We start from the raw sequence: 16,163 nt of genomic DNA, 5'->3' as shown, positions 1-16,163 counted from the left end.
TGCAAAGACCATCATCAGTGTGCGTTTGTATAGCCTACCGTTATTAACCAGGACATGGAGGGGTAGACCTCTGTCCCTGAACAACCGCACAAAGTGTCGCACAGATTTCAGTGACGTCATGTCCACGAAGACAAACTCAGCTGCAGTAAGAAAAGAACAGCACTGAATCCTGACTGTCATCAGGTAACAGCAGTCAGTAGCTGCAGTGCATGTGACCTCTCGAGGTCACTGTGCACGCCACATCATACGCCCCACCATCAATAGGCAGAAATGATTGAGTTTGTCTCCCAGAAGTCCCTAAAGGTAGCAAACATCTCAACAAGTGAGGACAGTATGGAACATATGTACGACGAAGGGCTTTATACTAGTAAGCATTAGCACACATGCTCATTTCTTTACGTGTCGTTACACAGCAGGAGATGCTGGTTTGTCAGGATTTACATTTTGTATTCTGAGGGGAGGTCATGTCCGAGGTCAAACTGGTTTTAACACCCTCAATGTTGCCATGGTAATGGAGAAGAAAATGTGACATACCTGGTCCATAACACCGATTATTTACTGTTAAAGTATCATTTTTAGGAAGAAATCAGGATTATTGTCATTGACATTATTTTAGGTTATCACTTATGTTTTGCTACAGGCTGGGATGACTGATACTCACCATGTGTAGGGATAAAAGGTGTGTGTGTTTTTCTGCACTGTATTTTTTGAGTTTCCAGTTAGGCTGGACTACACTAACAGTTTATTTTAACTTATTTAAGCCTGTGCCTGGGTCTACACTCGGCTTTCATTTGCTCTCTGTGTCAACTCAGATGGGATCCTGTTATTTAGCTTTTCAGAGAGCAAGTATCACAGCTGACATTATTTCATATATGTATTTATGATGTAAAGCATTGCCATGGTATAACATTTTTATCTGAAATTTGAGCTTTTATTTTGGAAGACCCACTTCCTGTTTCATAGACAATACTGAATGAGAGCTTCCGTGTTACTGGACTTACCGGTTCCTTCGGTCCCTTCTTCGTGAATCTTCCTAACAGCTGCTGCACCTTCTTCTCTCTCATTCCCAGCTGGAGATGATGAAGATCAAAGAGAGGCTTGGTGGGCAGATATCCAGCAGCTGATCCACTCAATGCTACAGCCTACACTCGCTAACAAAACCTTTGGTACGACTGATACTAATGAACACTGGAGAAAAAGCCAATCACAACGCGTCTATCAACAGGGGAAGGTAATATTCTGGTATTTTAGTCCGTCGTCATCAGGATGATGGAGGTAATGAAAAAATAATCTAGAGCAGGGTTGTCAAACATGACGCCCAGGGGCCAGAATCGGCCTGCCAAAGACTCCGATGGGGCCCACTGGATGGTTTTGGAATATGTTTAGGAAGTTATAGATTTTGGACTTTTAGCTGTATTTTCATGGGTTTTACAGCTTTTCCTGCTGATGAACACGTACCATGACCATTCATAGTACACCACAGTAATTAGATAAACAATAATTAAAAGACAGAAGAATTCATGTGGATTACTCTCCTGGGCGATGAGACAGCAGAACTTTCTATAATTTTACACATTTATTTGTGAAACAGATTTCTTTCAATCACTACAGCAGCATCTTGTAGTAAAAATGAGACGTACTGTTGAAATTGGACTTAAGGGGGTTAAAGGTGTAGTTTAGCGTATTTACGCTGACTGAAACGAGGGCATCACTGATTCAGCCCACTTAAGATCAAAATGCTGTACGTGGCCTGCAATATAAAATGAGTTTGACATCCCTGCTCCAGAGTTAGGGTTTGCAAAGTTTGTATGTTAATGTCTTTTCAGAAAGAATTTATTGTTGGAATTCTCATTTTGTAACAATCTTTAATCAGTAGTAAGGTGGCATGCATTGACACCAGGAACATTTAGTTAGCCCTATTGTGCTAGAAAAGTTAAAGATTTTAAATCCAAGTAAAGCGCTCAGTTGGTCCTGCATGAACTGTAGATTCATTCTACAGGGTGGCCATTTATAAGGATACACCGTAATAACATGGGAATGGTTGGTGATATTAAAGTCCTGTTTGTGGCACATTAGTATATGTGAGGGGGCAAACTCCTCAAGATGGGTGGTGACCATGGTGGCCATTTAGAAGTCGGCCATCTTGGATACAACTTTTGTTTTTTTCAATAGGAAGAGGGCCATGTGACACATCAAACTTATTGGTAATGTCACAAGAAAAACAATGGTGTGCTTGGTTTCAACGTAACTTTATTCTTTCATGAGTTATTTACAAGTTTCTCTTTGGTCACAGCCATTGACATGTCGAAGAGGTTAACACGTGAGGAGCGGATCGAAATTGTGTTGATATCTGGTGAACGCAGTAACCGGGTCATTGCAGCAGGTTTCAATGCAAGACCCCCTACGAGACCACCCACCTCCCATGCTACAGTCAGCAAACTGCTTGCTAGGTTTCGTGAAACTGGTTCAGTGTTGGATTTGCCAAAATGTGGACGCAGGAAAACTGTCACTAATGAAGATGTCTGTGAAGGTTCTCAGTCATCCAGGTCATCGTAGTCAAAGTTGAAGACGTTTCACCTCTCATCCGAGAAGCTTCTTCAGTTCTAAGGTCAAATGGTGGAGAGTCCCAGATATAAACCTAGTGGGAGTTTCCCCCCACAGAGGGACAAAAGGACCCCTGATGATCCTCTAATCGCCTGAGCCAAGGTGTGAAACTGGGCGTGGGTCCCAATCAGCCAGAGTTTCGGGTGAGCTCATTGTGAAACCTGGCCCCACCCTATCATGCGAATTCCTGAGGTCAGATGGCCCAGGATGTGAGTGGGCGTTAAGGCGTCTGGGAAGGATCTCAAAACTGGATTATAGATGGCAGAGAGTTGGTGTCGTAAGCCCCGCCTCTGTTCAAAGATGGTCGCTCACAGTGGACATAGATGCTTCTTTCACTCCTCTTTCAAACCATCTGTCCTCTCTGTCCAAAATGTGAACATTGGCATCCTCAAAGAGTGTCCTTTATCCTTAAGATGCAGATGGACTGCTGAGTCTTGTCCTGTGGAGGTGGCTCTTCTGTGTTGTGCCATGCGCTTGTGAAGTGGCTGTTTGGTCTCTCCAATGTAGAGGTCTGGGCATTCCTCGCTGCACTGTACAGCATACACCACATTGTTAAGTCTGTGTTTTGGAGTTTTTCACCTGAAAGACAAAACTCCAGACTTAACAATGTGGTGTATGCTGTACCTCCACTTGAGGAGTTTGCCCCCTCACATATACTAATGTGCCACAAACAGGACTTTAATATCACCAACCATTCCCATGTTATTACGGTGTATCCATATAATTGTCCCACCCTGTAGATCACTTCATTTTCATTAATACATTTAGCTGGCCTGTGGGCTACACTTTGAGAACCTAGGATCTACTGCCAGTGCAGATATGAAGCATTCAGCTCCATATATGGAAAGATTCCAGTGCTGTTTTGTGCAAGTCATTCAATAAATGAATATAAAAGGTCAAAAAGTTCATATTAAACACAGCTGCTGTTTAGTTCCATAGACAACATACAAAATATTTATAGCTCAAGTGGGCAGTAGGTTCCTTTTTACATAGTTGTACACACAGTTTTTGAGACCAGAGTCCCAGCCTGCGGGACATCTGAAACAATGCAACTTTAAGGCACTGCCACAACTAAGAAAAAGTATAGAAAGGGGAACTGACTGAGTGAAGGCATGTGATCGGACATTAGCCTACCTATGATAACATGCATGCCAAGGCTTGCCAGGTGTCTTGCTGTTTCAAAACCAATTCCTCTGGTACCCCCAGTCACAATGGCAACCCTTCCATTTTGCTTGGGTAAGACTGTGTAGGAGGAGAGAGGGGACCACATAAGAACATTGCACAATCTTTCATTTAAACTCTGGCGAGGTTCAGTAACGATGAGGTTTAAGACAATGCTGGGACAAAAGTCTTCCGTGACTGATCTATTAACAGTCATCTGTAAATATGCAGCAGCAACACAGCATTCAAAGAATCAACAGAACAGAATTACAGTGAGTGCAGATAAGGCTATACACACTTTTGTAAGTCAGGTGATTTACAAGAAGCTTTTTCTATAGTTACTCAGCTGGTTTTGTATAGAACTTAGAAACATATCTGAACTTAATTATGAATGCAATGACATGTCATTCTACTTGACTGCCACTGGGAAATACAATGACCAATTACCCAGGCCAGTGACTGACATTTTTTAATAGTGTAATGAAGAGCATGACATGTGGATTTCTTAGATCAATTTTCACAGAACCTTTCTTGTAGCGCTCGTTAAGAAATAAATACCAGTTACTCTGCTTTGTTTTGCTTGTAACCCAGGAAAACAGCAGGAATATATGAAACCTATGAAATGCACCGCTCCAGAACAGACTGGTGAAATCCGTTTGTATGACTGCATTGCATTTTCAAATATTGAACATTGTTCCCATGCAAAGTGAAGACATCAAGCAGCCAGACAAGCAAAACCTTTACTCACATTTATTATCAGTCAGTTCTGCAATATGTGGACAAGTATTTACAAAGTACATAGCCTGAATGACACTTGAGGGGACAAAAGGACAACTAAACATCAGAGTATACTAGGAAGTCACAACAACTGATCGGTGAGGTAAGATGCGCCCAACTACTATCAAAGGTTTCTGTAAGTCTGCCGAGGCATTCGTCCCCCAACATACAAACCGGAAGATTTTCACATGGTTAATGAGTTTAAAATATTCTATTTTAATCTGTACCATGATCTTCTCCTAACCATTGCAATGTAGTTTTGGTACATAAATCTCAACAGCAACTGAAAATTAAATTTAACAGCAAATAAAACATTGTTGTTTCAGACTGTCTAAACTGATCACCCTAGTGGTATTTCTTAAGAGATATTTATGAACCAATAATTCACACGTTTCCTTATCACATAATATCATGTTTAAATGTATGAAGTTTAAAGAGATATAATTAATCATTCCAACATTGGCTTGTGGTACATGCAGTGTCACTTCACTGGTGGGAAAGGAGTCTGATCCTAAGCAAGCGAGTGACGGCGACTAGATAGTTAGGCTCACCTCAGTGCACAGCTTGGGCACTGGAACCAGTTTCCTGGCCTGTACTCTGTTCCACTCTGTACTTACTCTAAATGAAAAAGAGGATGGCAGAGTGTGCTTGTAGCCCTTACTGTGGAATTTCCATGCCCACATGGGCAGCAAATGTTTTACCTGGAGAGGTGTGTTTGTGCACTACGCTCCCCCACCGAGATGTGTACAGGTGAGACCATCAAGCAAGACTTTGGGAATGGCCACAAATTTAAAAAACAAAACAAACAAACAAAAAACAGCTGACACATTTATAATAAAGACAAAACACAATATTGCTACATAAACGATAAATCTTTCTTCTGTAACCTTCCACTTCATTTTAATACAATAGAGTTTCTGTGCAGATTTTGAATGCATAAGGACATCCGCTCTGTAAAGGAGAAATGTGTTTACAGCAGTTAACTTAAAAGCTAAAGTGTCCCATATGTTATAAAGGCTGAAAACGTTGTCCCTTTATGCCACCAGTGGCTTTTCAGCCTTTAGAACCTCAGCCTTTAGCAAAGTAAATAAAGTTCTTTCAAACCTCAGTCACTTTAGTGCTGAGCCAAACTAGAGTTGGTTTCCAAAACAGTTTCAAATTCATCCTCACAGGGTTCAGGCTCATAGTAGCTCCGAGAGTTCTCATACAGGAAAACCTGCATATCCACTAGAGCTGAAGGTATGCGGTTTCTTTTCCCAGAAAGAAAAGTACCTGATGAGCTGAACAACCTATGACAAGGAACACTTGTGGCAGGAACGCACCAATACTTCTGGAGCACCTTAGGAAGTGTGGGGAACAAAGGTGCATGGTTCGACCACCAAAGCAAAGGGTCTTCATTCAGACCTAGAACCCTCTGTGACTTGTAGTTGCTCAGCTCCTCTACTACTTGAGCATGTAGCTCCTCCTGGCTCTGGTCTGCATCTGACTGGCAAAATATGGCAGCCAAAGGGTTGTCTTGAACTGAAGTGCTGGCAGAAGATTCACCCAGAAGTCCCAGTTTTTTGCAAGGTGGCTCATCAGACACCAAAGAAGAATCATCAAGGCCCGATTGCTCCGAAATCTGCTTCTCAAGGATTGCTTTGGCCTCTTCAATAATAATACTCTCAACTTTGGAGCGTTCTTGGGTGGAAAGAAAAGGCAGTTTCTTATAACGAGGATCCAAAAATGTAGCAATGTTGAGGAATGTTGCGATCTCTTGGGATAACTGTGAATTCTGTGAATATGTGCTTGACAAGACCTTGGAGATGAGCTCTTTGCTCATGCTGATCTCTTTGAGATCCCCTTCCTTAATTTTGAGGGTGGTGTTCAGCAGCATATGAAGGACAGGTCTCACCATGCTAATGGTTGGATACTTACAAGAAGTGATCATGTTTGCCACAACTTTAAAGGGCTGGAGGACTTCAATCAAGCCCTCCAACAAGGCCCAGTCAGAACCACTGAAGGTGAAATGATGGCTACTGGAACTCTCTATAAGTGTCATACTTATAACAGCCTGTTGCTCTTTCAGTCTTTGTAGCATTGCCAATGTACCAAACCATGACCTGTCCTGGTCTGTGATGAGTGTACACTGAGCAAGGCCATGTTGCTTCTGCTTTTCTCGTACTGTATACATTGCAGATTCTCTATAATGATCGACAAGCTTGCGGCAGCATCCCAAAAAGCCACTCACTCGTGGCAGCTGGAAGGCTTCAGCCATTGCATGATTGATTGTGTGTCCAAGGCAGGGCATTTCCACTGTCAGATCCAGGAGGGAGCATGCTTTCACCACATCCACCGAACCATCTGTGGTAGCCCCAATGACTTTATGAGTTATCCCCCACTTCACAAAGGCTTCATACATGGCTCTGGTGATATTCTCAGCTCTGTTGTCCTCTTGTACTTCAAAAGTTTTAAGGCATTTGTTGGTCACCGAGAAGCCAGATGCACTGTTGTAATTGATTGAATGCACAGAAAGTGAAATATATGTTCTGTTTTGTGTTTGGCTTTGCCACAGATCTGTAGCAATGCCACAATTCATAACTCCACTTAGCTCATTAAAGACCACATTTTGGGTACGGCAGTACATTTGAGGAACCATTTTGGCTGCGAGGTCACTTTTGCTTGGAGGAGAATATCCAGGGTCGACAATACCGATTAAATTCTTGAACGTAGGCTCTTCAACTGTACATACAGGATATAACCCCTCACAAATGAAGTTGATAATAGCTACTGTCAAATCATTGTGTCGTTTGTTTTCAGAGTCTAAGCTCTGCCTTAAATAGGTTTCCTGGGACTGCTGCTGTGAAACTGTAGGCTCAGTCTTTATCCGAGAAAACGCCGTAGCAAAAGCTTCCCGCATCTGATCTGTGTTGCTTTTCACAAACTCACTGAACTCTATGGGATGGTTCTTTTCAAGGTGGTATGACAAGTTTGAGGTGTTTCCGGAGTAGGCAATTTGGCTCATACATACACGACAGTAAATCCTTTTCCAGTGTAATATGCAGCCATCTGCATCTGTGTCAAAGCCAAAGTACTTCCACACTTTGCTTTTGGCACGTGGGTGTGCGACCAGATTGAGGCCTGAGCACGAAGGTCCTGAACTTTTACCCTCCATTGGCTCCTTAGGTATAAAGTCCATCAGGATGGCTTCTCTTATCGAGAACCTAACAAGAACAGTGAAATAAACATTTGATTTTGGTGATAAAAACATTTTAAGTGTTTGAGAACTGGATTTTACAATTCTCCCAACAAGTAACATGCAAATGAGCAGATAAAATATCTGGCTAAGATAGGAATTTGCATGATGGTTACCACTGATACTGAGGTTTGCACAAGTAACCCTAACATAACAATGCTAGCTTACATAAACTTATAGAAGTCTGTTAACCACAACCAACCAACTCTGTGATGTCACATCCTGTACTGGCACAGGATAGTGCTAAGCATGTTCTAAAACCTTTAAGCACTTATTCTTATTTAAGTGTCACATCTATGTCAGTTTTTGACAGCGCATCCTCCATAGTGTAAATTAACCTTTACACAGTGTTTCATGTCCACTTTAAACCTACCTTCAATAAGTCGATTATGTTGCTGCCCTTTTAGGTCGCCACCAGAAATATTAGTCAATTAAACAAATTACTCATATCTAATTTGTTTACCACATCATTTAACTGCTGGTTTTACTACACTACGGTTCCACCCACAACTATTTGGCAGCCACATCGTATCTAACTCAAGACCAATAACAGCCAAATTGAGCTGCAGTTCTCCAATATTTGGCTGTACAAAATAAATGTTTGTGAGTCAGAGTACTCAGACATAACCATTTAATTACAGGAATGACAAATTATAAGCAGGCATATTAACATTAACCTTAAGGAATGAAGGCTATCGGTTGCAAATACTGCTAAAGCATGGCGCATTTAATGTGTGTGAAATGCTGTTCACATTCCAAAGTGGCACATGTGACGTGACACGGTCAATTCACACGCTCTTCAGCCGAATCCTTCAACTAGGTTCACATTCTTGGAACCAAATTTCAAGTTTGTGTAATGGTTGTTTAGCCCTGGTGAAAATCACTGCCACAGGTCGCGCTAATTATATAAACACACTTCTCAAACAAATTAAAGGGACACTTTTTAATCAGAGTACAGCACTAAGTCAATTAAACTTCTGAGACATTGATATGGTCAGTTAAGTAGCCGAGAGGATTGTCAATCAGCTTCAGCTGCTTTGGCATTATTGAAATTAATAACAGAAAAAAATACTGTTCAACTTTGTGGCCTTCTATATACTTCCTCTTCTATATACATTTCCTGTTGGTTACTGGGACACTTTGATTGCACTACTTTAGTACTGATGACTTTTTATAAATTGAGCACAATATACACAGTTTTTTTTTTCTCATTTTTGCTATAGTTTATATATAAAAATAAATACATATCAAGAACAAAGTTATGAAAACAAAAAATTAATTTTAGGTGGTTTGAAAGGATTTTGTGCAACCTTTTATTTATAAATTGAGGTCTACATCTAGAAAAATGGCTTTCAGTTTCTTTGTGGTTTTATTGCACTTTTTAGCAATTTATTTAGTTACTATGAACTAAAGTTGATAAAATTAGGATTAATAAAAAAAAAAAAAAATGTAATACTGATGTAGAACAAATTCCATCCATCCATTCGCTTCCGCTTATCCTTTTCAGGGTCGCGGGGGGCGCTGGGAGGAAGCTGGAGTACCCGGGGAGAACCCACGCAAACACGGGGAGAACATGCAAACTCCACAAAGAAAGACCCCGGCCTGATGGTGGAATTGAACTCAGGACCTTCTTGCTGTGAGGCAACAGTGCTAACCACCGTGCCACCCATGTAGAATAAATTGAAATGCTTAAATAAAAAATAATTAAAAAAAACATAGCACTACAGCTTGTAACAATGCAAAGATAAGCTCTGGTGGCTTTTGGTGGTGGTTTTATCGTAGATGATGAAGAGTTAACTAGAGACTAACCGACTGTTGCTGTCATCAGTAGTTGGTACCAGACACACTAGTTGCTTAATTTAATTGTTAAAATTTTAATTGATGCCCAATACAGGTAAATTATTGTGTCCATCTGCCATTTGGTGGCAGCCATTTGTCACCAGATGCCACAAATGGTGAAATGGTTAATATTGGCCTGATGTTTTTGTCATATATAGCGAATATTAGCTTCCACCTTTCCTGGATGGGCTTTCAGTCATTTGGGAAGGGTTCAGAGTATAGCTGCTACTAGGGCTGTTCGATATAACCATATATATCGGATGACGATATAAAAACGTCCATCGTTTCATTCTACGCTATCGTTTGTTTCGTGGTGTCGCAAAATAAACTGTTTACGGCAATATTTTTTCATGGTTTTGATGGTCACTGTAGGGGCTGTATTAATTTCTTCTTTCTCTTATATTTAATATAACCACACTACGGACGGACAAGCGCCTGTTTTTATGCGTTGTCGTTAGCGACAACGACGGTAACAGCATCGCGTGTCCGCTTGTTTATGTTCCACATAAACCTTTCACAATAAAGCTCAAGATCCTGTTGAGACTTTTCAAAATAAACTGAATCACGTGAAAGAGCAGATTATTTACGGATGAGAAGTAAAAAGAGCCGCCAGGTGCTAAAAAATAAACCTCAGACTCAAACGTTAGAACAGGCTTCTCCCCGCAGCACGCCGTGTAAGAAATACTCACAAAGAAAACAACAGCTGTTACAACTTATGTCTAAAAACGTATCGTTTCATGCATCGGTTAAAACACTCGACTCCAGCTACACGACGCGCAGCTGGAAACACTTCACGCAAGTCGAGCTGCTCGAGATTCACAGAATTTACAGGAAATGTTACATTTCTGTGATTTATATCGTTATCGGACGATAGATGTCTGATATCGGGACATGAGGTTTTGGTCATATCGCACAGCCCTAGCTGCTACTGCTCCACATTGAAAGGAAACAGCTAAGGGTGTCCTCTTCTGGATAAGGTGTTCCAGCCCTGCATGTCCTACTGGGAGGAGGCCCCGGCGTAAACCCAGGACACACTGGAGAGTGTGTATCTGTTCCCTGGGAACATCTTGATGTTCCTTCAGATAAGATGGAAGAAGTGGCAAGAGGGAGGTCTGGGCTTCCCTGCTGCTGTCCCTGGGACAGACTTCATGAGAGTGGCCTGAGGGTCCGAGGTCCTCCAGCGGATTATGTGCTTACTGTTTGGCCCTGTGGAGCCTAATTAGCATTTGCCATAGAATTTTGGAATTGTCACGTCCACTAGTGGGGCTCTGTGGTTTTCAAAGCAGCAGCCGTAGTACCTGCAGCACTCAGTACACGTGAAAGATGTAAAAGGGTCTGGAAATACTGCGGAGAACGTGCAGCATTCGGCCGTGGGTCAGTGAGAGTTTGGTAGGGTATATCCATGGAGCAACGCACCGATCTCTACAGGCTGGATAACAGCACTCAGACTACCCTAGACCCACTGTCAAACCCTATGCAGTTAGTTCTAGGTCCCACCTGCTGCAAGGAAATGCTCAGTCTTGTGTCATTTCTATCAACCCACTCCATATCAGTACAGATTTATTTCCCCATTGAGACCTGATGTGTTTTCAAAGTGTTCCGTTAATTGTTTTGTATCATTATTATATTATGATGTAACAACAATGAGCTGAAGATTAGAAATATACATTCCCTTGAATTTTTTTAATTGAAAAGAATAAGAAACAATATTTATATTGTGCCAATATAATCTGCCCTGGTCACTCCATCTGTGACCAGCTGAGCCGGAACAATTCTTCTTCTATCCAGCTACAGTTTGCTAGCTGCCACAGCAATGATTACCCAGCAATTACCTGATAGCCACTGAACTAATAGTTAAGTGTCTAATGTTAATGTGTGCATCATCCAGGTTAACATTTATGATAACTTCAATGTTGCTGAAACGGGAGCTTTACAGACCTCTAACATTCCTCTTAAGCTGTTTGTATCAATATTGATGCAAAGTATCGTAATTCTGTTTTCATTTTCGTATCAATAAATACTGGAGTAACATTTTTTTCTTGACAATCCTACTGTGTAGATGTCTAAAGCCCCGCCTCCAACCTGAGCAGTCTCTCAGATAAACTCATCTCTAATCTAGCATCATGTGTGCTTTTGTTGGAACAACAAAAGCACACATGATTACAGATGATTTATTGCAAATATCCAACAAATCTTGATTTCGTCACCAGTAACACTGATGTTCAGAACTACAATAAAAGTCTGTTTTTAAAAGTGAATATTTGGCTCATTAAATCAAAGGCCAATCAGTTTTGCTCTTTTGTAATGCTGCTGGATATTCCCAAAAAAAGGAATGCAACAAATCTGTCATTAGTCACGCACTCTGTGAGATTATGTGGGTATAAAACCCAGATCTGCATCTCCAGAAACACTTCCCTCTTTGTCTTACAGTGTAATGCATTAGTGATTTTCCACTCTATGGTCACATGCTTTATTCACTAAAATTAAATTACTAACACTGCTCCTTTGATAAATGGGTTTTCAAAAACCTCTAGCTGTAACTCCACCTGTCTACATACTTTTGCTATGATTTTGAAAAAACAAATAAAAACAAACATTTTCTGGCGATGAGAAGTTCACCTGAAAAACCACCTCAGTGTAGGGAATGGAAAAATGAAACACTGGGTTAGATCATGGTGAAGTCAGCTGTGTAAGTCCACTATGGAGCAGCAGTGGTCACACGTGGCAGCTAATCACGGGTACACAAAGATCTGCTGGAGCTCACAGCACGAATCACTGGGATCCTTTCAGATATGTTGAAGTACTACAGCTGATGTTCCCCTGCCTGCTGAACTCCACTTTAACCCAGGAGTTCTGTCTGGGTTAAAAATAAAAGTTTGGATTCACATATACTATTATTTCATTACATGTTATATAGTGGTGCAACGGATCACCGTTGATCCATAATACGAACCGATCCCACTCCACGGTTCGGTACACACATGATCCGAAGATAGGAAACAGAAGAAAAACAAGTATGTGTAAGGTGGCGTGGTGGGTCTGTCAAGTGGTAGTTATGGTTAGCGCTAGCAGTCCAAGTGGAGGAGCAGAGGAGTTTAACACCCGCCGGCCAGCCTTCTACCTTTCTACCTTTAAAAACCCGCCACCAGCCAAATGGCTGGTAGGCTTTTAGCTAGGCTTTAGCTTCAGCCAAGTGGAAGCTAAATTGGCTAGTCATTCATATGTAAATTAGGTTGTTACCTGGGAATTCTGGAGGGAGGGGAGTGGGGGTGTGTGGATGAGGGGGTGGGGGAGCTGCTAAAAGCTGTGAACTTCCTTTTGTGTTTCAGTCTTGATGCATTCTCAATCATCCAGGGAAATAAATCTCCAAAAGTCACCAACTTGGAGTGTTTCAGTTTGCCATCTTAGGGAGAAATCAACACACGTGGGTGTATGTCCTTTGTTGCTGAGATTTATTGATAAAAACAGTACAAAAAACCAACCATTTGTACACATATTTACAAATAATAATAAAAAGTGAGTGAGTACACTTCAACATTTTCAGCAATCACTCACAATCCTGGCACTGCCGTGGTATCTGTAGTCTGCATTTACCACATGTGTATCTGTAGCAGTGAACACGTCGCACAGTGGCATGATTGTTCTTGCATTTGTGTTTGACCTGACACGTGGCTCTTTTTCCAGGGCTATGTGTGGAGGGTTGTGTCCGAAGCAACTGTTCTTTTCTTGCCTTCTTCGCAGCTACATGAGAGTGAGCCAACTCTCTTGCAAGCTCCACCAGGAAGTCCACCCGTCTTTCCTTCGTCCCGGTGCATGCTTGATACAGCACATGTGCATTCAGTGCTGCCATGTCAATCATGTTATAAAACACGGCGACTGGCCAGCGCCGTGTTCCTCTGCGGACAGTGTACTCCCGAACCATCTGGTCCATCACATCCACGCCACACTTTGTTTTGTTGTAAAGGGTGACAGTGTTTGGCTTCCTTTTGGTAGTGTTATCAGTCTGAACCACACTGTGCATGCTGCTAAGAATATAGACTGTCTTCTTCCGTTTGGCTACAGATACACATGTGGTAAATGCAGACTACAGATACCACGGCAGTGCCAGGATTGTGAGTGATTGCTGAAAATGTTGAAATGTACTCACTCACTTTTTATTATTATTTGTAAATATGTGTACAAATGGTTGGTTTTTTTGTACTGTTTTTATCAATAAATCTCAGCAACAAAGGACATACACCCATGTGTGTTGATTTCTCCCTAAGATGGCAAACTGAAACACTCCAAGTTGGTGACTTTTGGAGATTTATTTCCCTGGATGATTGAGAATGCATCAAGACGAACACAAAAGGAAGTTCACAGCTTTTAGCAGCTCTCCCCCCCGACAAACAAAGAGGCAGTTGGCAGTTAGAAATTAGCAATCATTCACACACCCCCACTCCCCTCCAGAATTCTCAGGTAACAACCCAATTTACATATGAATGACTAGCCAATTTAGCTTCCACTTGGCTGAAGCTAAAGCCTAGCTAAAAGCCATTTGGCTGGTAGGCGGGTTTTAAAGGTAGAAAAGCCAACTGGCTGCTCTCGGGGGCTCTAAGTTTGAGCAGCCCTTTGCTGCCCAGCCCGACCGGGCTAAAGCTATTACAGAAGCTGTTGGGGTGTTTAGCTGCAGACGGGAGGCCGTATTCTGTTGCGCAAAACAAGGGGTTTAAACTATGATGGACGTGCTTGAGCCACGCTGTGATATCCCGTTTGCGTCCACTTCAGTGGCAACATCGTTCCAAGCATGTATGAGCAGGAAAAGTTTAAAGTTATGGCTGAACTGTCCCAGGCATCTTCTGTTACCCAACTACTACAAACGGGTGGAGCTCCAGGGCAACGGAAAGCTACGTGACCGCTCGTTATATCACAGCAGAGTGCGATATAACGAGCGGTGTGTATTACTGTAGGGTCGACCTTACATTATAAAGCGCCTTGAGGCGACTGTTGTTGTGATTTGGCGCTTTATAAATAAAATTGAATTGAGTGGTAGATACAAAGACTGTACTGCCCCATATTGTACCATCATTTTTTTTATAATTGCGTGGAATGAGTCTTGAGCTGAATGTTTTTAACAGGCAAAAATACTTCAATAAGTAAATGTTACATTTTTGTCTTTTTTCGCAGATCCGTAAAATTGATCCGAACCGTGAGATTTTGGATCCGTTGCACCACTAATGTTATATAAATATAGTTTAGTTCGGACTAAAACAGCTGGTAAAACATGCTTCAGAGAGCCACTTCTTATTACCTCTGTCACAGTTTTACTGGGCCCAGGCTGTTACAGCTCCACAGGTTTTTCTTTGCATTTGTAAAGACAAAGCGGCTCTCATGTCACACCTTTACCACAGTGCCTATGAGCTCAGTGGGGTATGAAGCTTGTCCCTGGGGACATTAATGCACGTCAATAGAAAAAGCATAGAAACGTGCGTGTAAAGGTCAGTGCATTCACCATCACAGGAAGTGTACAAACATGAATCAGTGTAAGAAATAAAAACTAATGATTGATAATGAAAATTAAATGAACCTCCTTTGAAAACAGGATTGCTCTGATGCGATCTGAGTCCCCTTTGTGTCACAGCCCGCGCAGGAGCCCACGAGGAGACGGACTCACCGTAAGAATCATCTCAGTTTAATCTCATCCCAGCATAAAACCGTTTGCGAGTTAGAAAACGCTACTTTAACTGCTGTTCAGCCGCAAACACACGCACCGCACGGCTCTGGCTGAAATCACATCTTCCTCACACTATCGATCGGAATTACGGACTAACGAGTACTTCAAACTCTCCGTGTCCTGTTCTTGCAGCTGACCGAGCAGTTCTATACCTGCAGGCGCTTCTGTCGACGACGACACGACATCAGTACCGCACATGGTGACAAATATGCATCAGGCACAAACCAGCAGACACAGAGCTGTGTAAGGGACTGACCTGGGAGCGTAAAGGAGCGGTTGAAAATTTGGTAGAGAAGAACTTTAATTCCGCATAAGTACAGTTTGAAGAGAGGCACCAGCACCGACTGAAGAGACATCCTTCTGCTTCCCACACCGAAACGCTTCCGAGTCCGAGTGCGCTTCCGTTAATGAGTCCGTGTGGACGCCTCACTGGGATAAGTCTGTCAGTGGTTCCGCCCTCAAGAAGTTTTGACGCAAAGAGGGCGGAACCAAATGAGCTGAAACGCATTTTCTCCGCTAAAGCTGTGAACAGTGTTTAGTTTGAACAGCCACGTCAATGCATCTGCTGTCGTTATGTCAACAATAATAACAGTATCGGTACTTTGTAGTTTCTGATGAAGAGGCTGTGAGCTGTTTGGTGGCCTTATTCAGACGGTATATTTATTGGGCCATAGCAGCGGGGTTAAAGTAGGGGCAGAGATGAGGTGCAGACCCGCCACATGTCTATTGGTATCAACATTAACAACAATGAAAATAGAATACACAATAAAACAATATGTCCCAGTGGGGGGACAGGGGTACCTTGACACAGAGCCTCTGAAGCATAGTGTGGTT

The 16,163-nt window shown here is 42.1% G+C and overlaps 2 protein-coding genes across 2 annotated transcripts in view; both read right to left on the bottom strand.

Moving 5' to 3' along the window:
* The window catches only part of dhrsx (dehydrogenase/reductase (SDR family) X-linked), a 20,617-nt gene extending 4,898 nt beyond the window's left edge, over positions 1–15,719 (bottom strand). The window contains exons 1-4 of the mRNA XM_004564124.3: positions 15,586–15,719; positions 3,739–3,846; positions 1,002–1,070; positions 39–140 (exon numbers count right to left, since the gene is read on the bottom strand). Of these exons, the coding sequence (XP_004564181.1) occupies positions 39–140; positions 1,002–1,070; positions 3,739–3,846; positions 15,586–15,685 (379 nt within the window). The 5' untranslated portion in view covers positions 15,686–15,719. The remainder of the gene's footprint in view (positions 1–38; positions 141–1,001; positions 1,071–3,738; positions 3,847–15,585) is intronic.
* On the bottom strand, positions 4,501–15,725 carry LOC105940409 (E3 SUMO-protein ligase ZBED1). Its single transcript, XM_004564123.3, has 2 exons — positions 15,586–15,725; positions 4,501–7,745 (listed from the first exon to the last, which is right to left on the bottom strand). The coding sequence occupies exon 2, from the start codon at positions 7,718–7,720 to the stop codon at positions 5,657–5,659; it is 2,064 nt and encodes a 687-aa protein (XP_004564180.3). The 5' UTR covers positions 7,721–7,745; positions 15,586–15,725; the 3' UTR covers positions 4,501–5,656.
* Between the last annotated feature and the right edge of the window lie 438 nt (positions 15,726–16,163).

Source organism: Maylandia zebra, linkage group LG23 (assembly GCF_041146795.1).
Source record: "Maylandia zebra isolate NMK-2024a linkage group LG23, Mzebra_GT3a, whole genome shotgun sequence".
In the NCBI taxonomy this organism is placed as follows: Eukaryota; Metazoa; Chordata; class Actinopteri; order Cichliformes; family Cichlidae; genus Maylandia; species Maylandia zebra.
Note: the sequence above shows the minus strand (reverse complement) of the source record. Positions and strands in the feature narration are given on the sequence as shown.

Bases quoted from the DNA above. Each gene is read 5' to 3' on its own strand.
- LOC105940409 (XM_004564123.3), bottom strand. From the start codon at position 7,720: ATGGACTTTATACCTAAGGAGCCAATGGAGGGTAAAAGTTCAGGACCT.